We start from the raw sequence: 26,651 nt of genomic DNA, 5'->3' as shown, positions 1-26,651 counted from the left end.
TTAACCAGTTAGGCTCCTCAGATGACAACCTACAATAAATTTTCTGTGGTACAAAAAGAGCACAGAAGTACCCCAGTTTCTATAATTAAAAACCTGTTGCTCATAGCAACAAGTAAAATGCTGTACACCCCATATGCAATGAATAAACTATAAAGTTAGCTACAGATGTACACATTGAAGGCAACTTGCATATGTGCTGGCTGAGAATACAGCTCATTTGTAGAGCACTTGGTTAGCATGTGCAACTCCCGGAATTGATCCCAAGTATCACCAACAAGACGAAAAACACCTCAATTACTTAAAAAATAATAGATAATAGATACTTGCTGTAAAAGTATAGTTACAAAAACAGTGTTAACTTTCAGGGTAGATATTCAATAGTGTGTTGTACAGAGAAGGGGTGTTGAAGAAGTATTTCTGAATGGTACCTTTGTTGTCCAGTGGTCCATTATGTCCCTGCTCTTGCTCATCTCCACATGGTATCTCTGCCCGAATGCTTTCTTGAAGCTGGCTGATGTTCTGTTCACTCAGTAACTGGTCTACAGATGAAGACTGGCATACCATGGAATCTGACCCCTCACAGGGTACAGTTGTGTAAGAATTTGCTTCTTGAGTTGGGTGACTGTCTCCATTTGGGGAACTTAGAAAATTAGGTTCCTGGTTCAAACTTTGAACATTTTGGACATCAGAGTCATTAGCATTATGTAGATCCTCTTTAAGCCTCAATGATTCTTTATTACTGTCCTCAGTATAATTAATGATTTCAATTACTCCATTGCAATTAATTTCTGCTGCACCACCCTCTACACCAGGTTCCATAAGTGTTTGATCCTGGCCAATGGAACTTGACTCTTCTAAGGAACAAACAAACAAAAAAGCATGTATGTGTATGTGTGTAAATGAAAGAACAGAAAAATTACAAGATTAAAACATTTTCTAGAACTTATACTGAATGAAATAAAAACAAGACTGGATATCTAAAACCTATTTACGGAAGGACCAAGACCTTTTTATCCTTACCCAATAGCTAAAAGTCTATGCCTTTTCTACTTCCTAAGAAAAATAAGAAATTACATTTTAGTATCACCTGCCTAACATTTACAACAAGACCTGAGTTCTTGTAAGGACACCCCCAGAGATGTGTTGTATGTATGAAACCACTATAATATATAACAATGACAGATTAATGCTAAAGTGTGCCATAAAGTAATTTTTGTGATGCTCTATTTATACCAAGTTTTTCTTGGGTCATTTTATTAGGTGGGTTTTCTTTCAAGGGTCTTTCAACAGGACTCTCTGATTCTTCTTGCTTGTTAGGTCTTTTTTGCCCAGGGCCCGACTCTTTCTCCATTTCCTCAATTTCCTGCATTCGCTTCTCTAGTAATTCTGCCTGGCGCTTCTGCTTCTTCTTCAATTTCTTCTTCTTATTCTTTGACATTTTGTCAGCCTGGGCGGAGATTACAAACAGATAAAGCCTTCAGGTGGCTAATCCAGTACCCCTAATTGGAGATAACTATTAATTTTAATATTTCCTAATTAAATTTCATTCTTTTTTTTGTGTGTGTACCAGTCCTGGGGCTTGAACTCAGGGCCTGGGCACTATCCCTGAGCTTTTATGCTCAAGGCTAGCACTCTACCACTTGAGCCACAGCTCCACTTCTGGTTTTCTGGTGTTTAGTTGGAGACCAGTGTCTCACAGACTTTCCTGCCTGGGCTGGCTTTGAACCACAATCCTTAGATCTCAGTCTTCTGAGTAGCTAGGATTGCAGGTGTGAGCCACCAGCACCCGGCTTAAATTTCACTCATTCTCTAGGTTTTTCATTAACTAAAAAGCTGCATATATTCTTATGAAACAAAATTAAAAATAAAGCTAACAGTAAAGTTCGTTATTCTGAGCAATCTGTAGGGCTGGTTAACTCTCAGACAGTCAAATTTATAGATGCTTCACCAGTACAAATGTGAAGATATGTGAGAATTTACTGGAGAAAACTATAGAAATTCACAAATACTTTTTTCTTGGTTTCCAAACTGTAACCAACCATATCAGAAGAACCCATACCCATAGCCCACAGATCAGAATTAGAGATAGAAATAGATATATAAACACCTTATACTTACTGGTTTAGGTTGAGGAGCAGTACTGACTGAAAAGAAAAGAAAACCAAGTAAGAATTCTGGCATTCAGCAGGCAACATAGAGGTAGGCTTAGAAAAGTCATGTTATTAGAAGTAAAAGTTTTTCTTCTACAAGTCACATTGTTTAAAAATTACATTGGCAGAAGCTACATTACCTTTATTTTAAAGAAAATAATGCATATAAAGTTCCCATGAGGGGTCAGGAATGTGGCCTAGTGGTAGAGCGCTTGCCTAGCATGCATGAAGCACTCACATGTACATCACAGCACCACATAAACAGAAAAAGCTGGAACTGGCGCTGTGGTTCAAGTGGCAGAGTAGCCTTGAGCAAAAAGAAGCCAGGGACAGTGCTCAGGCCCTGAGTTTAAGCCCAGGATAGGGCAAAAATAAAAAGTTGCCAAGCTTAGAAGAGTTAAATAAGTATGCCCTCCCCTAAGTAGCACTAACATACGCAGAGCCAAGTTCCTTGTTTCCAGTACTAACATGCTAAGACACCCACTTCCCAAGCACAACTCCAATTAGAACATGACCCACAGCATCCCAATTATCCTTCTCCAGGACTCTCTCTCTTGATTCTTCCCCCTTGGCATTTCTCAAATTTCAAAAGTAAAGCCTATCTGACACATGAGCTGTAGTAATTTGCTATGTTACATGTTATAGACATTAATTTATCTTAGGTGGGATTTTTCATTTTCTTTCCATTTGAAAGCATCTGTAATTGTGGTAAAACAATAAAATCAAACAACCAAACAAAAACTCTACACGACAGGCTGATTCTCTACCACTTGAATCACAGCTCCACTTCTGACTTTCTGGTGGTTAATTGGAGATAATATTGTCTCATGAACTTTCTTGTCATGAGCTGGCTAAAATTGCCAGATCCTCAGATCTCAGCCTTCTCATTAGTTAGAATTATAGGTGTGAGCTACAGGCACCTGAATGCATTGCTTATTTTTGAGTAAGTCTCATGTTATGATGAAGAGAACCTGGGTTGCAATCTCCTACTTGTGCTTCAAGTTACTGAGGACACCAGGCACACACCACTATGTCTAGCCATTGCGCTTTTGAAACTGGATGATTCACACCAATGTGCCCAGCTATAGGTTTATGCCCAGGCTGGTGCTGAGTGTCAATTCCCCCATTATCTCTGTCTCCAGAGGATTATAAGCTTGAATCATTGTGCTTCTTCTAATTGCTAATAAATGTATAGTTCCAATAAATGTATAGTTGAGTAGATATAAACATCTCCACTGCTGCGTAAAAGATCTTTAGACCTTTTCCTTTCTTTTGTGTGGGTTGTGGGGCTTAAACTCAGGATCTGGACGCTGTCCCTAAACTTTTGTGCTCAATGCTAGTGCTCTGCCACTTTGAGTCACAGCTCCACCTCTAGTTTTCTAATAGTTAATTGGAGATAAGAATCTCATGGGCTTTCCTGCCCAGGTTGGCTTTGAACCATGATCCCCAGATCTCAGCCTCCTGAGAAGCTAGGATTAAAGGTGTGAGCCCCAGCTCCTGGCTTAGAACTTTTTCATTTTGAAAACTGAATCTCTATATGGAACAGCTATGATGCCAAGCTGTGGTGGCGATCTGAATATTACGATTTAAAGCCAGCCTGGGCAGCAAAGTCCATGAGACTCTTATCTCCAATTAACCACTGGAAAACTGGAAGTGGAGCTGAGGCTCCAAGTGGTAGAGTGCTATCCTTGAGCAAAAAAGCTCAGGGACAGCACCCAGGCCCAGTTCAAGTTCCATAACCACCACCAACAACAAAAGAATGATGGGATGGGAATGTGGCTTAGTGGTGAGTGGTTGCCTAGCATGCATGAAGCCCTGGGTCCAACTTTCAGTACCACATAAACAGAAAAGGTGGAACGCTGTGGCTCTCAAGTGGTAGAGTCCTAGCCTTGAGCAAAAAAAGCTCAGGGGCAGTATTTAGTTCAAGCCCCAAGACCGGCTAAATAAATAAATAACATTTAAACCTGTACCTCAAGTTAAAAAAAAATCATCCCCATTAGAATTTATTTGAAACATACTACACAAGTGAACTGAATCAAAGTGCATTTTAATTCCAGTAACCCCAGTGCATGGGAAAAGGAAGCTAAATTAACCAAGTCTGACTATTCAAATCAGTGCTTGCACCGTTTGTTTTGTTTTCAGTAGTACTAGGGACTGAACCACCTGACTTTGGAAGGCACTTGCTCCATCACCAAAGCCATGCCCCAGCCCTTTTTTTGCTGGTACTAGGGCCTGAACTCAGGAGTTACATTTGGCTTGCTCACTGAAAGCAGTGATCTACTTACTATTCAAGCCACATACATTTCCATTTGCTTTAGTAATTTTTATGGATGGAGTTTAACTTCTTCTTCTTTTTTTTTTTTGCCAGTCCTGCGGCTTGAACTCGGCACAAGCACTGTCCCTGGCTTCTTTTTGCTACCTCTTGAGCCACAGCGCCACTTCCAGCTTTTTTGGTTTATGTGGTGCTGAGGAATTGAACCCAGGGCTTTGTGCATGCTAGGCAAGCACTCCATCGCTAAGCCACATTCCCCATCCCAGAGTTTAGCATTTTTGCCTGGGTCTGTGATTTTCCTTTCAGTCTCCTATGTAGGGATTATAGTGCATTCCTCCATGACTGGGTTATTGGTTGAGTTTGGGTCTCAGTAATCTTTTGCCAAAGCTGGCAAAGCTGGTGATTTAACCTCTGCCTCATGAAGAGCTGGGATTCCAGGCATGAGTCATAATACTTGCCAACCCCAAGATTTTAACAGCAATGTATGTCACCAAGCTCCTATGTACTAATTCGTAAATGAGTATAAGTGGTCAGATAGAATAAACACAAACAAAATGGTCATCAAGAACCAGGAGAATTTCAAGTGTGAGGCCAGCTTGGGCTACACAGACCTTGTCTCAAGGAAAGGACCATCAGCCTCCCACCCTAAGTCCATCAAAGGAAAAAGCAACCTTAAACAATGCAAGTTAGCTACTTTAATATGTAACATACCTTTAGTTGAAAGACACAAAACTCTCTACTCTTCTATTGGGACAAATAGTGAGAATAAAACCTTGTGAAGGCTGATACTATTTCTTAAATATTTTTGCTAAATGACTGAGTAGTATTTAACTGTCTGGTGGCAAATTGAAAGTAGAAATTACCCTTAACTACTGAGAGCAAAGACCCCCACATACCTGCAGACCCAGAAGGTGGAGGAGCTCCAGATCGCTGCCATTCTGTTGCTTCTGCAGCTAGCCTTCGTATATACTGTTCATTCACTGATAACAAGATGTTTTCTGGTTTAATGTCAGTGTGGATGATACGGCACTTGGTGTGTAAATAATCCAGACCCTGTAACACCTGAATGAGAATAGGGCAGTAGACTTTAAAATTAAAATACAAGATTTAAAAAAGCAAAAAGAAATTCCCCAGGAAAGAACCCAACACTACTGGCTCACACCTATAATCAGGAGGCTGATATCTGAGGATTATGCTTCAAAGCCAGCCCCAGCAGGAGTGTCATGAGACTCTTCTCCAATTAACCACCAGAAAACAAAGTGGCATTGTGGCTCAGAGTGGTAGAGTGCTAATTTAAAGCAAAAGAGCTCAAGGACTGTGCCAAGTCCCTGAGTTCAAGCTCCATGACTGAAAAACAAAACCAGAAAGATTCATTGTAAACTTCTCTCTTTTTTTTTTTTTTTGCCAGTCCTGGGGCTTGGACTCAGGCCTGAGCACTGTCCCTGGCTTCTTTTTGCTCAAGGCTAACATTCTACCACTTGAGCCACAGTGCTACTTCTGGCTTTTTCTGTTTACACGTGCTGAAGAATTGAACCCTGGGCTTCATGCATGCAAGACAAGCACACTATCACTAAGCTATATTCCCAGCCCCAAACCTCTCGATTTTACAAAACTAATTATACTTGAAGTTTTGTTGCTGTTTTGTGCCAGTCCTGGAGGGCTTGAACTCAGGGCCTTGTTGCTGTCCCGGAGTTCTTTTTTTTTGGGGGGGGGAAGGGGGGGCCAGTCCTGGGGCTTGAACTCAGGGCCTGAGAACTGTCCCTGGCTTCTTTGTACTCAAGGTTAGCTCTCTACCTCTTGAGCCACAGCGCCACATCTGGCTTTTTCTATGTGTATGTGGTGCTGAGGAATCGAACCCAGGCCTTCATATATATGAGGCAGCTTTCTACCACTAGGCAATATTTCCATTCCAGCCCTCTAGAGCTCTTTTTGCTCAAGGCTAGAGAGCTCTACCACTTTGAGCCACAGTTCCACTTCCGGTTTTTGAGTAGTTAACTGGATGTAAAGTCTCATAGGGACTTTTCTGCCTGGGGTGGCTTTTTCAAACCACGATCCTTCCAATCTCAGCCTCTTGAGTAGCTAGGATAACAGGCATCGAGCCACCAGGACCCAGCAATTTGGAGGTATTCTTTAATTTGGTATATCATAAAGACTGGGACTCAATGTTCAACACCCCTTTCAAGTACTGAAAAAACAGTAACAAGGGTTTTAGATATCCCTTTTTAGTGTTACTAAAGATTGGGCTCAGGGGCTCAGTGCTCTATCATTGTGACATTCCCTCATCTTTTTCATACTTTAGCTACTTTTAAGAAAGGATCTTCTATTTGCCCAAGGCTACCTCAGACAGTTAAACTCCTGCCTATGCTTCTGAATAGCTGAAATTATAGGAATGCTTGTATTGAGAAGGCTGTTTGCCAGAGCTAGACCCAAACCATGATTCTCTCATTTGTCTCCAGAGAGGCTAGGATTACAAGTATTTGCCACTACATCCAACCTTAGATATCTTTCAATATAAATTTCCTCACTAATGAAGAAATGATGTCTTTTTTTCTAGACACTATTTGTCCCTTGAACATTTTCTTGAGAGTAAAATTCTATATAACCTATCTAAGACTATTTAGAAAAATGTCCATGGTGGCTGGGAATATGGCTTAGTGGTAGAGAGCTTGCCTAGCATGCATGAAGCCCTGGATTTGATACCTCAGCACCATATAAACAGAAAAGGCCAGAAGTGGCACTGTGGCTCAAGTGGTAGAGTGCTAGCCTTGAGCAAAAGAGCTCAGGGACAGTGCACAGGCCCTGAGTTCAAGCCCCAAGACTGGCAAAAAAAGAAAAGAAAATGCCCATGAATAATGCTGTATAAATGATGGTACAGAACAATTTTGCATTAATATATATTTGGTATGCATAACTATAATTTTTAGGTAAGATTCAATTTTCCAAAGTCATGTGCCCCACACAACACTCCTCTAATAATTACAATGCTTAGCATGAAGGAAAATATATATGCTAAAATACTTTAATACAGAACAAACTAAATATATGGGAGAAATTGAACATTGGCAATGAGAAAAAAATCCCACATTTTAAACACAACTGTTATATACAGAAAAATCCAGATAGCAAAGATAAAGATACATACTTGTTGAATAATTTTTTTGACACAAGGCAGTGGAAGCCCCTGATAGTTGGACTTGATGATCCACTTGAGCAGATGATGCCCCAGAACTTCAAACACCATGCAGATATCTAGGACTTGGTTAAGGAAGAAAAAAGCACAACACTACATGTAGATTCCACCCCACTGACAATGCATTTCTTTCAATATAAAAGTTATAGAAGCCAGGTGTTGGTGGCTCATGTCTGTAATCCTAGCTACTAGGAAGGCTGAGATGTGAGGATCACAGATCAAATCCAGCTTGGGCTGGCTGGGAAGTCTGAGACTCCTGTCTCCACTCAACTATACAAATATTAAAATTAAAAGGATCCGTTTGAGGGGCTGGGAATATGGCCTAGTGGCAAGAGTACTCGCCTCATATACATGAAAGCCCTGGGTTCGATTCCCCGGCACCACATATATAGAAAAAGCTGGAAGTGGCACTGTGGCTCAAGTGGTAGAGTGCTAGCCTTGAGCAAAAAGAAGCCAGGGACAGTGCTCAGGCCCTGAGTCCAAGGCCCAGGACTGGGGGGAAAAATCCATTTGAAACCCCAAAATTCTGTTAGGACATGAACTACCACATTTATTCAGAGTCTAGACATAAATTGTTCATAGCCTTTCCAAGGCTGGGAGGTTATAAATAAAATCAAGCCTTAAATGCTTGGAGTTTTTCCTTTTGGTGCTAGTTCTGGGGCTTGAACACTGTGTCTGGGTTCTGTCCCATAGCATTTTTTGCTCAAGGCTAGCTCTATACCCCTTGAACCGCAGGTCTACTTCCAGCTCTTTGGTGATTAACTGCTAAGATGAGTCTCATGGATTTTCCTGCTCTGGCTGACTTCAAACCAAGATCCTCAGATCTCAGCCCCCTCAGCAGCTAGGGTTACAGGTGTGAGCCACCAGTGTCTGGCTTAAAAGTTTTATCCACTAATTTGAAATTACTTGAAACTTTTGTGCTGATAAAGAACATATAGTATTTAATCAGTAATAAAGCTATTTTCTTTTCTTTTCTTGTCAGTTGTGGGGCTTGAACTCAGGGCCTGGGTGTTGTCCCTGAGCTTTTTTACTCTAGGTTATTAGCACTCTACCCAATTTAAGCCACAGTGCCACCCGAAGTAGTTAACTGGAAATACAAGTCTCACAGACTTTCCTGTCCAGGTTGGCATTGAACCCCAATCCTTAGATCTCAGCTTCCTGAGTAGTTAGGATTACAGGAGCGAGCCACTGGTGTACCTGGCTATATAAAGCTATTTCTACAAAAATTTATTTTGATTTTCCTTTACTTTTCTTGGGAAGATTAGCTTAAAGTAGTATCCTGAAAACGCATACTACACAAAAAGAGATATAATTCAGATTTGTATTTAGAAGTATAAAATAATCTTAAACTGGTGCTGGTGGTTCATGCCTATAACTACTCAAGAGATCTGTGTATTATGGTTCAAAGCCAGCCCAGGCAACAAAGTCCATAAGGCTCATCTCTAATTATGTGCTGAAAAAGCTGGAAATAGAGCAGTTGCTCAGGTGGTAAAGCACTACTAGCCTTGAGCAAAAAAGCTCAGGGGCAACACCGAGTTCAACAAGCTGAGTTTAGGCCCCAGGACAGGTGCATGGCACTAGGCATACGCGCGCACACACACACGCGCGCGCACACACACACACACACTCTTTAATTATAGTTTACTACCTTGAGAAAAGACATCAATGCTTTGCACAAACCCAGTTCATTTCTTTGGGATACGGTTATTTCAAGATTAATGAAGTAATTGCTATTTATTATAGCAAACTAAATTCATGATTTATGAAGAAAATTACAAAAAGGATACGTGTTCCATTAACTCCTGATATTTTAAAGTCATCAAGCAGTTGTACAACCATTTCTCTATTTGGATCATTAGGGTCTGAATTGCGAACCTGTTTTGAGAAAGAGAATGCATTTAGCAATGGGAAGTGGGATGAAGGGAATACCTGCACAATCTCCCAAAAAAGAGCTTCTAGAAATCGATATGCTATCTTTCTAAATGGACCAGACTGCTAGTTTCAGACTTATCAACTGCTAGTTACCAACTTATAAGGAATTAAAGCACTTTATTTACTTATTTTGCCAGTCGTGGGGCTTCAACTCAGGGCCTGAGCACTGACCCTGGCTTTTTCTTTTTTTTGCTCAAGGCTAGCACTCTACCACAGCACCACGTCTGGCCTTTTCTGTTTCTGTGGTGCTGAGGAATTGAACCCAAGGCTTCACACATGCTAGCAAGCACTCTACCAGTAAGCCACATTCCCAGCCCTGTGTTTGGTTTTTTTTTTTTAAAGAAAAATTTTCTCAATGAAGAAGGAAGCAGCATATTTACTATTAGACACGTTTTATCTTATCTCAAAGTCACAAACTAGGACTTTGAAAAGTATCACATTAGACATCTCATTATATGAAGGTCCACTGGAGGAAAATGATGAGATAAGCAATACCCACAGGTTTTCTAAGCTTGAGTTGAAGATCCTTCTACCACAATGGCATCTTTTATTTATTTTTGGCCAGTCCTGTGCTTTGAACTTAGGGCTTAAGTGCTGTAGAGCTCTTTGTTGTTGGTCATGGAGCTTGAACTCAGCACCTAGGTGCTTTTCCTGTTTTTCACTCAAGGCTGAGAGCAGAGATCACAGTTCAAAGCCAGCCCAACAGAAAAGTCCGTAAGACTAGATTCTTTATCTCTAAGTAATCATTGAAAAGCCAAAAGTGGCTCTGTGGCTCAAGTGATAGCGCTAGCCTTGAACACAAAAGCTCAAGGACAGTGCCCAGGCCCAAGATCAAACTACAGTAAAATAGATGTTACAAATTTGCTCACAAAATTTTCCTTTTAACCACAGTAGGTAGAAAAGATAAATGTTTATGGCAGTATTATCTGGCATAATTATTTAAAAACTTTGTGTGTGTTGTGTGTGCATAGGGAGAATCTAATCACAATATCCCACCAATTCTCTACTACACGAAGTAGGAAATAAATGAATATTGTGATGTTCCCAGTTTAAACCTCTTCAAGGAGATATAATAAGAATGTAGTTACATTAGAGTCTTGCCAGATACAGGTGGCTCACATCTGTAATCTTAGCTACTCAGGAGAGGTAGAGATCTGAGGATCACAGATCACAGTTCAAAGGCAGTCCAGGTAGAAAAGTCCCTTTAAGATGCTGAGTTCCAATTAACCACTCAAAAAGCAGAAGTGGAGCTGTGGCTCAAAGTGGTAGAGCCCTGGAGGTCTTGAGTAAAAGAGCTCAGGGACAGAGCCTGGGCCCTGAATTCAAGCCCCACAGGTGACCCCCTCCCCCCAAAAAAAGTCTACCACCACGGGTATGTCTCACTTCAATAAAATGTTATTTCTATATAATGTTCTACAGTTCACACATATAATACTCACTGATTTCAGCAACCGGATTTCATCTAGTGCTGTTTCAGTATAATGTTCAGCACTTTTAACTACTTTCATCGCCACAAACTTTTTGCCCCTAAGAGATAAACGTAGGTAATTAAGATTAAATTTTTACTTTTGGAGAGCTATGCTTTGTTACTGTTAGGAAAAAACAAATACAAACACCAAGGTCACATTTCCTGTAGCCAGACATAAGGGACTCCTATAGGGTCATGTGTGCTTATTCATGGCACTAACTGGCTAGATCAATTATAGGAAGATAACTTGTTCTCATAGTTGCCACTTTTTTCTCTAAGATTAAAATATACCTTCTGAATATCTCCCTGAATCCCAAGTACAACTGAGAAACAGGAACTGATAAAGACACACCCCAACCACCACCAAATCACATAGTATCCTATATATCTCCAGGGCAAAAGAACTTACTGAATATCCCATGATAACCACACTGTTGAAAAGTGCCCCCAACCCAACTTTCGGATCACATGGTATCTCCCATTGAATAGATCTCCAATTTTCACAAGATGATAACCTCCTAAAAGAAACAATTGGTAGAATATAATCAAAAGAATCAAGAGAAGCAATCTCCAGGACTGGCAAAACAAAACAAAATAACCCAAACAAACAAACCAGAATAAAACAAGGTAGGTGCTAGTGGCTCAGGTCTATAATTCTAGGTGGTCAGGAGACAGATTTAGAGGAGTGCAGTTGGAAGTCAGCCTGGGCAGAAAGCACTGCTCAAGTGGTAAGAGTGCCAGCACAGCAAGGAAGCCAAGAAAGTACGAAACCCTGAGTTTAAACTCTACTGAATTCAAACTCTAATAATGGCAAACAAACAAACCCTATGTATGATATAATAACAGTTACTTCTCTTATTTTCTTTTCTGCTTTATCTACTTTTGAAATTTACTAAGATAAATATGTACTATCATTTCTAGAGAAAATAACAATAAAAAATAGGGCTGGGGTATATAGCTCAGTAGCTTATATATCATTCTTTTTTTTTTTTGGCCAGTCCTGGGCCTTGGACTCAGGGCCTGAGCACTGTCCCTGGCTTCTTCCCGCTCAAGGCTAGCACTCTGCCACGTGAGCCACAGCGCCGCTTCTGGCCGTTTTTTCTGTATATGTGGTGCTGGGGAATCGAACCTAGGGCCTCGTGTATCCGAGGCAGGCACTCTTGCCACTAGGCTATATCCCCAGCCCTATATATCATTCTTAATCCCAGTGCCTCAAAAAAAAAGTTTAGCAGACAGGGAAAACATCCAAGTGAGAAACTACAACTGGACAGATCATATATCTTGTACAAACTTACCTTTGCAGTAATCATTGGGGTCTTCTTGTTCATCATCATCAGATCCCAGAATCTCTTCTTCCTGTTCTGGGAGATCGCTTTCAGAGTGTGGGGCAGAGCCTCGGTGCTGAGTTTCAGATCTAAGACACAAACATGTCCATTAAATATGAACAAAAAGCCATATGCAGGTAGCTCACACCTGCAATTCTAGCTATTCAAGAGGCTGAGATCTTGAGATCTGAGGATTGCAATTCAAAGCCAGTCCAGGCAGGAAAGTCCATAAGACTCTCATCTCCAATTAACCACCAGAAAATGCTTGGAAGTGGTGCTGTGGCTCAAAGTGGTCAGGGCTAGCCTTGAGCTGAAGAGCTCAGGGATAGCGCCAGGCTCAGAGTTCAAGCCCCATGACCAATTAAAAAAAAAAAAAAAAAAAAAAAAGCTCAGGGGACAGTACTCAGGCCCAGAATTCAAGCCTCAAGACCAGCAAAAATTAAAATAAAATAAAAAATCAAGCGAGGTAAGCCAAGCTTGTTTTCTCACATATGCAGTAGCCAGATACTTGGGGACATAATAAATTATACAGGTCTAGGCATTCACACACAAAAGAACAAAGGAAGATACTCTTAGGAGAGGAACAGAAAGGCACAATGCCTATGTGCATCTGATCATACAAAATAATATTTTTTTTCAAAATGAACCCCAGGAAATAAAAACAAGGTTTTCCCCCCATTTTTTCTTTCCTTTTTGTTTTGTTTGTTCATTTATATGCTATTGGGAGTACAAGGAAAGGCACAGAAATGTAGGAACAAAGGCTGAATAAATGCAGCAATGGTTCTCACTGAATACTATGCTGAAAATGAAGTATAGAGCACAACCATGTTCACTGCAGCATTATTTACCATAGCTAAAATATGGAACCAACCCAGATCCCCCTCAGTAGATGAATGGATCAAGAAAATGTGGTACATATACACAATGGAATTCTATGCTTTCATCAGAAAGAATGACACTGTTCCATTAGTAAGGAAATGGAAAGACTTGGGGGAAAAAAAAAAAATCATACTAAGTGGAGTGAGCCAGACCCAAAGAAACATAGACTCTATGTTTTCCCTCACTGGTAATAACTAGTATATGTCCTAGGATAGTCCTAGCAGAGGATCACAATAGCTCAATGACTATGTAGATATGATCATATAAGATGATGCCAAGTGAAATGAGCTCCAAGATATAGACACAAGTGGTTTTCATCGTTGTTTTATTTATTTATTTATCTATCTATCTATTTATTTATTCATTTATTCATTTATTTATTTATTTATGTATTGCCAGTCCTAGGCCGTAAACTCAGGGCCTGAGCACTGTTCCTGGTTTCTTTTTTGCTCAAAGCTAACACTCTGCCACTTGAGCCACAGCGCCCCACCTGGCCATTTTCTGTATATGTGGTGCTAAGGAATCAAATCCAGGGCCTCATGTATACGAGGCAAGCACTCTTGCCACTAGGCCATATTCCCAGTCCTCGTTGTTATTTTTAATGTACTGTTTAAAATTATTTCTTTTTTCTTGCATTTTTCTTCCCTATGGTTTAGCTTCTGTTGTCACTATTTGATTTTAGTACCCTGGGTATTGTATATATGTTTATATAATTAGGGAAGGGAAGGGGAACATGAAAATGATGAGACAAAGTGATAAAAAGCGAACCAATGCAACAGTGATACTTACAAGACAATATGTTGGAAATTAATGGTACAACCGAGATGGGGTAGGGAGGAGAGAAGGTGGGAGAAAAATGAGGGAGGAGATAACAAGTTTGATAAGAAATGTACCCACTACCTTACATATTTAACTGTAACCCCTCTGTACAACACCTTGACAATAAAATTAAATTTAAGAAAATGAACTGTACAAGGTAAAGATGAGAGAGCAAAGGAAATGACACTGTCCAAAAAGAAAGGTACTCTTTACCTGACTTATGTAACTAACCCCTCTGTATATCACCTTCATAACAATAAAAAATAATAATAAAAATCAAATTCTGTCAGAAAAATGCAACTATAGATTATGTTAATTAAAACAAGCCAAAACAACAAGTGCCAAATACTGTCTCTCATATGCAGAGTTCAGATTTAAAAAAATAAGCTGGGCACGGTGGCTCACACCTGTAATTCTAGCTACTGAGAAGATTGAAGTCTGAGAAGAGCTGTTAGAAGCCAACCCAGGCAGGAAAGTTCATGAGACTCTAATCTCCAATTAACCACCAGAAACCCAGAAGAACTGTGGCTCAAAGCAGTAGAGCAGGGCTGAGAATATGGCCTAGTGGCAAGAGAGCTTGCCTCTTATACATGAAGGCCTGGGTTCAATTCCCCAGTACCACATATATGGAAAACGGCCAGAAGTGGCGCTGTGGCTCAAGTGGCAGAGTGCTAGTTGAGCAAAAGGACACCAGGGACAGTGCTCAGGCCCTGAGTCGAGGGCCCAGGAATGGCAAAAAAAAAAAAAAAAAAAAAAAAAAAAAGGCAGTAAACCACTAGCCTTGATTAGAAAAGCTCAGGAACAGCACCCAGGTGGGGGTGTAAGCCCCAAGACCAAGAAAACAAGTAAAACCCCTGAAAGGAGAAGGGGAACTATTTATAGGATAATGAGGGATATGAATAGACTAAAATTAATATGTATGAAAATGATATAATGAAACCCACTGTTTTACTCCATTTATTTATGGTAATATAAAATTTCCAGGATCTGATGTGATGGCTCAGGAGGCTGAGATCTGAAGATTGCGGTTAAAGCTAGGCCAGGCAGGGCAGGAAAGTCTACGAGACTCCTATCTCCGATTACCAGAAAACCAGAAGTGGTGTCGTGGCTCAAGTGCAAGAGCATATGCCTTGAACTGAAGAGCTCAAGGACAGTGCCTAGGCCCAGAGTTCACAACAACAACAACAAAAAAAATAAACCCTGAGTTCAAACCCCAGGACCTGCACACACACAAAGAAAGGATGAAAGTGGAGCTGTGACCCAAGTGATAAAGCACTAGCCTCGAGTAAAAAGAAGCCCAAGGACAGGACCCAGACCCGAGTTCAAGATCCAGAGCAGGCACAAATTTTTTTTAAAAATGTTTATAGTACTATAGCTGTTGTTTGAAAAATTAAATAGTCCACTGTCTTATGATGTCTGGGATTTGGGGGATTTGCTAGGCATTAAGATGGAGGGAAATGAGAAAAGAAAGGAATGAAACCATATTGGCTATAGTTAAATTGTTGAGACTGATATGAATATATATTTTTACTTTGCTCTTTTTCTAAAAATTTGTTTTGTTTTTGTTGCCAGTCCTGGGGCGTGGACTCAGGGCCTGAGCACTGTCTCTGGCTTCTTTTTGCTCAAAGCTAGCACTCTACCTCTTGAGCCAAAGCACCACTTCCAGCTTTTTTCTATATATGTGGTGCTGAGGACTCGAACCCAGGGCTTCATGTATAGGAGGTGAGCACTTTACCACTAGGCCATATTCCCAGCACCTACTTTGCTCTTTTATGTATGTATATATATATGTATATACATATATGACTCCATAATTTTTTTTTTTTTTTAGCCAGTCCTCGGCCTTGAACTCAGGGCCTGAGCACTGTCCCTGGCTTCTTTTTGCTCAAGGCTAGCACTCTACCACTTGAGCCACAGCACCACTTCTGGCCATTTTCTATATATGGTGTGCTGAGGAACTGAACCCAGAGCTTCATGTATATGAGGCAAGCACTCTTGCCACTAGGCCATATTCCCAGCCCCTCGATAATAGTTTTTAAAACACAATAATGCTGTCAATTCTGTACATTACTGGAATTACTGTATTGTTTATACTATTTCATGAAATTAAGATATATCTTGTCAATTATATGTCAGTTTAATTGACAGTATCTTTTTTTTTTTTTTTTAATCTGTCATGGGCCTTGAACTCTCGGCCTGGACACAGCCTTTGAGTTGTCCCTGAGCTCTTCAGCTCAAGGCTAGCACTCAGGTTTTTTGGTGGTTAACTGGGGATAAGAGTCTCATGTGCTTTCCTGCATGGGCTGGCTTTAACCACAATCCTTAGCTCTCAGCCTCCTTAGTGTAGGCTTATAGGCGTGAGCCACTGGTGCCTGGTGGTATTTAAAATCAGTGGTACATAGGGCTGGGGATATAGCCTAGTGGCAAGAGTGCCTGCCTCGGATACATGAGGCCCTAGGTTCGATTCCCCAGCACCACATATACAGAAAACGGCCAGAAGCTGCGCTGTGGCTCAAGTGGCAGAGTGCTAGCCTTGAGCGGGAAGAAGCCAGGGACAGTGCTCAGGCCCTGAGTCCAAGGCCCAGGACTGGCCAAAAAAAAAAAAAAAAAAAAAAAAAAAAAAAAAAAAATCAGTGGTACATAAATGCTGTTTGTTTTTGTTTTGTTTTTGCCAGTCCTGGGCCTTGAACTCAGGACCTGAACACTGTTCCTGGCTTCTTTCTGCTCAAGGCTAGCACTCTGCCACTTGGACCACAGCGCCACTTCTGGCCGTTTTCTATATATGTGGTGCTGAGGAATCAAATAATCCAGGGCTTCATGTATGTGAGGCAAGCACTCTTGCCACTAGGCCAAATTCCTAGCCCTCTTCATTCACTTTTGTACCATCTGTGTGTGTACACACACACATGCCAATCCTGGGATTTATATTCAGGGCTTGGGCTTTCAGGGCTTGAGCGTTTTTGCCCAGGACTAGCATTCTGCCACTTGAGCCACAGCTTCACTTCTAGATTTTTAGTGGTTAATTGGAAATAAGAGTCTCTGGAGGAAGAGGGGGGAAATGAGGGAGGAAGTGACAAGTTGGATAAGAAAAAGACTCTTTACCGACTTAACTGCACAGGCTGGCTTCAAACTAACAATACTCAGATATTAGCCTCCTGAGTAGCTAGGATTAAGAGGTGTAAGTCATCAGTGTCCAGCTCACTTTTGTACTCTTTTCTTTGTTTGTTTGTTCCTGAAATTTTATTTATTTTTTTACATATGTAGTGCTGAGGAATCAAACCCAGGGCTTGATGTATTCGAGGCAAGCATTCTTGCCACTAGGCCATATTCCCAGCCCTGCTGTTTGGTTTAAAAAAACAAACAAACAAAAAAAGAAAAACAGGGCGTAAGATATCACGAGAAATGTACACACTGCCCTACTATATAACTGTACCCTTTTTGCACAACACCTTGTCAAAAAAATTTGTGTTCAATTAATAAATAAATTTTAAAACAAAACAAAACTGATATCATCTTTGGGCCAGGTGTGGTGGCATTACAGTGGCAATCCCAGCTACACGGGAATAGGAGAACTGCAGTCTGAAGCTGTTCCAGACAAAACATTTGAGACCCTATCTGAAAATATAACTCAAGTAAAAAGGCTTAAAAGCTGCTTAAATAGTAGACAGCTTGCCTAGCAAGCACAAGGCCCTGAGTTCAAACCTCTAGTACCATTAAAATAAAAAATAAAAACCTTTAAAATAGAAACTAATAGCATCTTAAACTAAAAGAAAAGCTGTAAGGTTACAAACATATCTAAATATCTATCTATATCTGTCTGTGTGTATATGTACATACACACACATATACACCTCCTTACTCTTATCTACAATTACCAAAAAGCTGGAAGTGGAGCTATGGCAAGAGGAAGAGAGTTATCCTTGAGCGTAAGAGCTCAGGGACAGTACCCAGGCCCTGGGTTCAAAGCCCCAAGAATGAGTGACACACATGCTTACATACATAGTGAATTTATTCTCCAAACTAGCACTAGTGATAGAGAAGATTGCATATACACAAATGACTCATTTTTTTTTTTTTTTTGCCAGTCCTGGGGCTTGAACTCAGGGCCTGAGCAGTGTCCCTGGCAGCTTTTTGCTCAAGACTAGCACTCTACCTCTTGAGTCACAGCACCACCTCCGGCTTTTTCTGTTTATGTGGTACTGAGGAATCGAACACAGGGCTTCATGCATGGTAGGCAAGCACTCTACCACTAAGCCACATTCCCAGCCCCACAAATGACTCTGAAGAGGGGGTCGGGGGAAGGCTAAACCTGCCAGTTATCCCACAAGGACTAAGTTGATTACAGATGATCATCTGTTACTCTTACTCTGTGTGTGTGTGTGTGGTTGTACAAGGACTTGCTGGTACTCCTAGCTGCTCAGGAGGCTAAGATCTGGAAGATCTAAGTTTAAGTCAGTCAGGGAGAAAAAAGTTTGCAAAGATTCCATCTATAATTAGCCTGTAAAATGCTAGAATAAAGGTGTGGGCTCAAGTGACAGAGCACCAGCCCTGAGCAAGAAAATTAGAGTGAACAAAGGCCCTAAATGTAAGACTTGTTAGTGGCATAAAACAAATCCTTTGACTTAGCTGTGACTTACTGAAAAACCTGGAAAGTCCATAAGAGGAATAGTTAATGCTATGAAAACTATTCTTGATACTAACTGGGCAAAAAGGATGCCCAGTGATTCCATTTTTTTCCTTAAAACGTGCATATATAGCCAGGCACCACTGACTTATGCCTGTAATCCTAGCTACATAGGAGACTAAGATCTGAGGATCACAGTTCAAAGCCAGCCCAGGCAGGAAAGTCCATGAGACTCTTCTCTCCGATTAACCACCAAAAAAAACTGGAAGTGGAGCTGTGGCTCAAGTGGTAAAGCTCTACTCTTGAGCAAAACACACACACACACACACACACACACACACACCCTTAGGGATAGTGCCAGCCCTGGCGTTTAAGCCCTAGGACTAGCAAGGGGGTGGGAGGAAGAGAGTGCATATTTATTAATAGGAAATAAATTATAGTATATCCATTCATTCCACTCAATGGAATGCTAGATGAGAATGTTAGATGAGGTTATTACCTATACCTCAATATAGAACTACGTGTAAAACTTAGTGAACACCTTAAAGAAAAAAGACAGTAAGAACGCACACGGATACACAGCCAATTTCCAAGGTGCACTGTTAAGAAAGCACCACTGGGCACCAGCGGCTCATGTCTATAATCCTAGCTATGCAGAGGCTGAGATCTAAAGATTGTGGTTCAAAGTCAGCCTGGGCAGGAAAGTCCATGAGACTCTCATTTCAATTAATCATAAAAAAAAAAAAAAGAGCCAAAAGTGGAGGTGTGGCTCAAGTTGTAGAGTGTTAGTACTGAGCAAAACAAAAGCTCAGGAACAGTGCCCAGGCCCTGAGTTCAAGTGCCAGGTCCAAAACAACAACAAAAAAAGATAAAAAAAAGCACCTAATAATCTATTTTGGAATTATTTAATGTAAGAAGTAGAAACAACTTCTTACCAGACAAGTGTCAGAAGCACTTTTAGCTTCTAAGTTTTTAATGTAACAATTTATGTTTTTAAGAGTTAAGAACTAAAACAACCAGCTCCCTGCCTCCACAAATCAGTAAATGCTAGAATGATTAAAGGTACTTTCCCAGCTCAAGTGAATAATTTTACTACCAATTTATACTATGTCCATAAAGTTACTTAACTGCAAATAAAGTATTACTGTCTACACTAACTTCCTATTTAAATTATTAGATATGAAATCCATTCTAGTATTATATTCCATAAAATAATTTTAGGGGGCTGGGAATGTGGCTTAGCGGTAGAGTGCCTGCCTAGCAAAAATGAGGCCCTGGGTTCAATTACTCAGTACCACATAAACAGAAAAAGCTGAAGTAGTGCTGTGGCTCAAGTGGTAGAGTGCTAGCCTTGAGCAAAAAAGAAGCCAAGGACAGTTCTCAGGCCCTGAGTTCAAGCCTCAGATCTGGCAAAATAATAATAATAACATGAGAAGCTTATGACAGACAAAGGTGCATAGCTACTGGTATACATACTGGAATCCAAATATTCAAATGCAGATAGAGCATTGTGCCCTTTCAGGGACAAAAACCGTTTGTCATGGAAGGGAACCTGAACACCAAGGCACCCCAAAGCTCTTCATTCCAAACCCTCTTTTCACTGGGTCTCTACTTCATCTTTATATGCATTAGAAGGAATTATCACCCAGTGATAAGGTGACTATACTATAAAGCATGTCAGACCTGGGTTTAAATCCTAGCTTTACAATTTTCTATAGGAGTTAGGTAATTTGACAGACTTCAATTTCTGTAAAATGGAGATTATCACCAACTAGTTTGTTAGTAAATAATGCCTAAAAAGCGAGAAAAAATGTTCAAAAAAAATGACTAAAATTCCCCAAGGTTAAATCTTTCTGCACAGTGACACAGTGACAGAACTCAAAGGGAACACTATAAACAACACAGTGCTGGAAGACAGGAGCACAGACTCCAAGGCAAACAGCATGACCTACAGCACCCAACTTCCAATCCATGGGTCCTAGCTTTACACACCAGGGAATGAAAATCCATTCAGCCATAACTATATATCCTTTCAAATATTTCTCAAGTTTTCACAATTGTGTTCTAGATGTATTGCTGGGTCCTAAGTCAGTTATCATTATGATTGAGCTATCAATCATATCAAGTATATATGCTTATTTTCTTAGCTAAATTGTCCATGGTTACATGGTTGAAAATCAGTAGCAAAACCAGCCTTTTCACTCCAAAGATCCAATTGTATGCCATACTTTTTCCTCAGACCTACTAATCTGGTAACTAAGTAGCCTGCCTTTGCAAAATAACTGGAATTTGTCAGGTGTGCAGTCAGGAGTCATGGAACAGAATCAAGTTACTTGAGTCAGATGGAGCTTGAACTTCTGACACAGTGTTCTAATTAATTAGACACTAGATATTTAAAAGACTGGATAAACAAGAGAGAAGTAAAACTGCAAAGAAATAACTAAAAGCAAAAAGCACCTTTTAGATTAGAGGTAAGGACAAAATGAAATACTCAGTAAAATAGCTGGTAGGTTACATATAATCTACCTGCACAAAAAAGTATGGAAAATAATTAACAACACTTAACTTTTGACTATCTACTAGTAATGAAAAGTAACATAAAACAAAGTCTGTCTGGCTTTAGAAAATAAAGTAGATGGTCTACACAGATAATTCAAAGTAATGAGTATCTGCTGTTAAAACATACACATGCCTTGGTCAGCAAGTACTTAAAATACAAAAATTTCACAAGAGATAATAGAAAATGGAGCAAGAATTCAGAACACATCTAGCTCGCCTACTACTCTGGTCCTTTTGAAAGAAGTCATTAGGTGCTCTGCCCAAACATTAGGTAGCCTCCAAAAATAACACACCCACTGGCCACTACCTGATATTGTCATTCAGTAGGGTGACCTAGGAAGATCTTTGAAATGTGTCACATCAGTTCAGAAAGGGCCGGAAGGCATAGAGCACCACAAAACATCAAATAAATGGAAAAACTGCACAGAAAACGTGTGTGTAATGTTAAGAGCTAGACAGGTTTTTTGTTTGTTTGTTTGTTCCCCCCCCCCCTTCTGAATACAAATGGCTTAAGATGACTTCCAAGAGCTTCTGCAAAAACGTTGGTACAGGATGAAAATTAAAGCTGAGCGTCATTTGCAGAAGCCCTCCACCGGGGGCGTTTTCACAGGCGGCGAAGAACTTTTTGTGTTCCCCACAATAGCGCTAAACCACAGGCAGGCATCCATCAGACCAAAGTGGTCATGTGGCATTAAATACATCGAACCAGAATCGCCCAAACGTTCGGCGAGGGAGTCACGTCCCTCCGGGAGGCCGTCTACCTGCACTCGGCGTGAGAACTCGGGGTTCAGGAAGTGGGCCGACGATGCACCACCCCGGGGGCGGCCTGCAGACTCAGGAAGCGGACCGCCAGGGGCGAGCTCTGCCCTCCCCTAAGGGAAGAGAGCGTGGGCTCGGCACGACCGAGAGCAAACGCGGAAAACTCGCTCGAGACTATCCCGACGGCCTGCCAGGCACGCTTGGTTAAGGGCGCCGGGAAGCGAGGAAGGAAGGGAGACCAGAGTTCACGGACGGGTAATCATCTACCAGCGCCGGCAAGGGCGGAGGCACTTGGGGAGCTGGTCTCCCCGGCAGATCTGGGGAGCAGAGAGGCCAGGAGGCGCTTTCTGTCCAGCAGGCCTCGCCTTCGGCGGCGGCACCCTTGCACATGGCCCCCGCGAAGCGACCCGGAGGCCATGTGGCAGGGAGGCGCGGGGGGCGCTCCAGCCGTGCGCGTACACCCGAGCCGCGAGACTCGGGCAGAGGCGGCGCCCGGAGGAGCCCCGGGTACGCGAGGTCGGGGTACGAGACTCACTTTCTTTGGGCTTTGTCCTTCTTGGCCTTGGTCCTTTTCTTTCGGGCCTGGAGCGCAAGCACTGCAGGAGAGAGGGATGGATGAAGGGCAAATGTGGAGGAAAGGAGGCGACCCAGCCGAGGGTGGAGACCCAGCAGGGGCGCCAGGCCGAGCGGCGGGGCCGGCCTGGGGGGCGGCTGCAAGGCCGACGCTGCGGCGGAGGCCGGGCGGCCGGCGGCCCACGGGGCGCAGAGCAGCGCCCAGGCGGGGTGCGCCCGAGGGGGCTCGGGCCGGGCCGGGAGTCGGCCTCGCCCGCCGACGGCCGGGTGCGGGAGCGGCTCCGCGGCGCGAGCCGACTTGGCGGCGGACAAGGGGCGGTGACGGCCGACTCCGGAGGACGCCCGGGCTGAGGGGCGCCGACCCGCCGACCAGAGGCGGGGGGTGAGGGGCGGCGCCACCTCAGAGGAGGAGCGCCGCACGCCCGGAGGCCGGACGGCGGCGGAGAAGCGAGGCTCCAGGCTTAGACTCGGGCCTCGCCCCGGAGGCCGTTGCCCCTCGTGGCGCAGGCCGCTCCACCGCTCACCTTTCCGCTCCATGGCAAGACCGGTAACCGCCAGGCGCCTGCGCACTCGAGTGGCGGCGACTCCGGCTCCCGCCGCGGCCCAAATCCGAGCCCGCGCACGCCCCGCCCCAGGCTCCGCCCCGCCCCGCCCCACGGCGCCGCGCGCCTGCGCAGGAGCCCGGATCCTACCACCTGCTCCTGAGCCCCGGGGGGGGGGGCGGGGGGAGGTGAGCGGGGGCGAGAGACGGGACCACGAGAAGTGGGAGGGGCGGAGCGGAGGGAGGAACCCCGGGTTCCGTAGCCGGGCTCGCCGGCGAGTTTCGTTGTGTTGACCCATCCCTGGGTCGTCGTTGTGGAGGAAGCGCGCGTGGGGCCGTGAGGACGCGGCATGTGCTGAGTCAGACACAGCTCTGCAGCCGGTTGGGATGTGCCTCAGTTCCCTTCCCAGCTCCTCCCTGGAGCTATTGATTGTGAGAGCCAACCCAGACTGCAGCCCCAAGCCAGTGGCTCGCGCCTGTCTTCCTAGCTACTCCGGAGGCTGAGATCGGAGGACCACAGTTCGAACCCAGCCCAGGCAGCAAAGTCCATGAGACTCTTATCTCCAATAGGCTACTCAGAAAGAGCCGCAAGTGGCGCCCTGGTTCCTGTGGCAGAGTGCTAGCCTTGAGCATAGGAGCTCGGGGACAGTGCCCAGGCCTTGAGTGCAAGCTACAGGACCAGAAAAAAAAAAAAAAGAGAGAGACTGAAGAAAAGGAGAGAAAAAAAATTACACATCAGAAATAAAGGAGGAGAAGGAAGGAAACCTGTGACCTTATTTAAGAGTTAAAAACCTGAGCTCATGCCCCAGGACCTGCACACACACACACACACACACACACACACACACACCAAGAAAAGTTAAAAATTTTCAAGTGATTTTTCTCTTAAAATTGCAAGGTTGGGGCTGGGAATGTGGCTCGGTGGTAGAGTGCTTGCCAAGTATGCATGACGCCCTGGGTTCGATTCCTCAGTACCCCATACAAAGAACAAGCCAGAAGTGGCGTTGTGGCTCAAAGTGCTAACCTTGAGCAAAAGAAGCTCAGGCCCTGAGTTTGAGCCCCAGGAATGGCAAAATAGAAAAAAAAAATCGCAAGTTTAAATGATAACTGTAAGGGAAGAAGGGACATAAAATGTTTAATATTTTCTCATTTGGCCACATTTTTCAGTGCATGTTAACCGTTACAGAATGTTTGTGTAGTTTCATAAGTGAATTATTATCCTGTGTGATGTTTATGACCATTCAAAGGTAAGATAGTTACTATATCCATTACAGGAAGAAATTAAAACTTGGAAAGGATATATACTTAGAATACTTGATATAGCAAACCAGTTAACTCAGTGACTAGACCTTTATATTGCAAAACAAGATCAGTAGAGTGTTTTTGAAATAGGCCATATAATCAATATTTAGGCTTTATCACCCCCAAGATTTCCTTCCTACTCACCTTTGCCACTAGAACTCAAAAGCAGTCAGAAAACATGGGCTATTTTCCTATAGGGATTTTACTTACAGGCTCTGAAATTTGAATTACATATACTTTTCACATTATGATGAAATACTCTTTTTGATCTTTTTAAAAAACCATTTCAAGCATTCTTAGCTCAAACCTTAGCTTGTCAAAAAATATTGAAAAATGCAATCGTGAGTGCTTTAAAGACAGGGATGTGTGTTGAGAAATAATGCCATAAGGTGATTTTTTTTCTTTTGTCTTTCAAACATCAGAGTGTACTTGGAGGAATGAAGATGGCTACAAAATACCAGGCTCTATAATCCATGGGGCTACTGTCATAGATTAGTCAGCTGTTGCCTGAAACCTTGTGTTGTTGCTGTACTGCATCTGGGTAGAGTAGAAATTCTGAAGACCCTTATTCTAAAAGAACTGAGACTCCAATGGGCAAGCCACACAAGTAATGCATTGACCGGGAGAGCAAGAAGAGAGTAATTGTACAGCCCAAATCAAACATGAACGTGCCAGGACTTACTGAGGAAACTAAGTAATTAAATCCATTCAGGGAGGAGGAAGCTTTTGAGCTGGTGTTGGGAAATAAGTAGTATCTCTGTAGGTGTGGAAAGATATATTAGGAATTCTAAATGGAAAAAAATTGATTCAACAAAAAGGTATGACTGGAAACTTGTGGGTGGGGGTGGGGACTAATGATGATTGAAGGCTGGTAAGGTAGGTTTGCCAAATTTGAAATTTAGATAATTAATATTTGTTGCATGGAACCGGAATGATAACATTTCTGGGCCTATTGTGAAAGATGACAGCACCTGTTGGCCAAGGAAAACCGCAGTCCAATTTCTTCTCTATTTGAAACTTGAGAACCAAAGGAGAACTGAAAACAGAAAGCAAAGCCCTGGAGTTGGAGGACTGTGCTAGGTCAGAAACACTGTAAAAGTGATTTAGCAAAGACAAGAAAGAGCTGGTGGCTGGGGGAAAGAGGGAGTTAGAATTGAGAAAGAGCTACCCACTAGAAAAACCAGCTTTCTGAGGGTAGGGAACTTGTCTAGGTTTTCAGTGTCTGGCTCTTAGTGGAAGCTAAAATATTTAATTGAAGGAATGACCTGCAGTTTATAAGAAATGATGGGATGAGAGACTGAGAAAGACAATATGAGAATGAGTTGTGCTAAAATCCCAATGGTTACTACAAATCCATCTAAAAGGAAACAGGAGGCTGGGAAGGTGGCTTAGTGGTAGAGTGCTTGCCTAGCGTGCATGAAGCCCTGGGTTCCATTCCTCAGTACCACATACACAGAAAAAGCCAGAAGTGGCGCTATGGCTCAAGTGGTAGAGCGCTAGCCTTGAGTAAAAGCAGCTCAGGGACAGTGCTCAGACCCTGAGTTCAAGCTCCAGAACTGGCAAACAAATTAATTAAATTAAAAGAACCATGATTGACTTGCTTTGCTTCTGTAATACATATTCTGATTATTGCTCTTCTCCCTAAGAGCTTACTAACCATCTGTTTAAATAAATCATTTGAGAGTTTTTGCAAAGTCAATGTTAACTTCACTGGGCTGATTTACTAGAATTAATCATTTCTAATTTTTTAAAAAAAAATCTGTTTCTCCCATCATGCTGCAATTCTCCACACTTTTTCTCAGATCTCTCTAACTATACATCTAAGTTTGTTCCCCCTCCTCCATTTTAAAGCTCTTTCCTCCCCCTCCCCACTTTAAATGTAACCTTAAAAGTCATTATCCTCCATCTTCCAAATTCACAGTTTGCCTTTATTCTTTGGCATTCATTCTTTATTGGATACATATGCCTCCCCCTCTTCCTCCCACAGATTTTCTGAAAGTCTGTTTAAAACTGGAATTATCCAGAAATCATGAATGAACAATTGTGGAGTTGGGTTTTTTTTGGGGGGGGTATTTTTGGCTGCTCTTTTTTTGTTTTGTTTTGTTTTGTTTAGTTTTTGCCAGTCCTGGGCCTTGGACTCAGGGCCTGAGCACTGTCTCTGGCTTCTTTTTTGCTCAAGGCTAGCACTCTGCCACTTGAGCCACAGTGCCCCTTCTGGCCGTTTTCTATATATGTGGTGCTGGGGAATCAAACCCTGG

General features: G+C 42.4%; 1 protein-coding gene across 2 annotated transcripts in view; it reads right to left on the bottom strand.

Moving 5' to 3' along the window:
• Window positions 1-23,186, bottom strand: part of Srpk1 (SRSF protein kinase 1) — a 42,682-nt gene extending 19,496 nt beyond the window's left edge. Inside the window, exons 1-11 of one of the 2 annotated variants that reach the window (XM_048347882.1) lie at window positions 23,075-23,186; window positions 22,513-22,573; window positions 12,308-12,426; window positions 11,422-11,530; window positions 10,984-11,071; window positions 9,400-9,487; window positions 7,565-7,671; window positions 5,319-5,484; window positions 2,119-2,144; window positions 1,234-1,447; window positions 429-854 (exon numbers count right to left, since the gene is read on the bottom strand). In XM_048347882.1, the coding sequence (XP_048203839.1) occupies window positions 429-854; window positions 1,234-1,447; window positions 2,119-2,144; window positions 5,319-5,484; window positions 7,565-7,671; window positions 9,400-9,487; window positions 10,984-11,071; window positions 11,422-11,530; window positions 12,308-12,426; window positions 22,513-22,573; window positions 23,075-23,087 (1,417 nt within the window). In that variant the 5' untranslated portion in view covers window positions 23,088-23,186. Of the gene's footprint in view, window positions 1-428; window positions 855-1,233; window positions 1,448-2,118; window positions 2,145-5,318; window positions 5,485-7,564; window positions 7,672-9,399; window positions 9,488-10,983; window positions 11,072-11,421; window positions 11,531-12,307; window positions 12,427-22,512 lie in introns of both variants that reach the window. The other variant, XM_048347881.1, reaches the window with a different exon arrangement.
• Window positions 23,187-26,651: the final 3,465 nt, after the last annotated feature.

The sequence above is a fragment of the Perognathus longimembris genome, chromosome 6, assembly GCF_023159225.1.
Source record: "Perognathus longimembris pacificus isolate PPM17 chromosome 6, ASM2315922v1, whole genome shotgun sequence".
NCBI lineage: Eukaryota > Metazoa > Chordata > Mammalia > Rodentia > Heteromyidae > Perognathus > Perognathus longimembris.
Note: the sequence above shows the minus strand (reverse complement) of the source record. Positions and strands in the feature narration are given on the sequence as shown.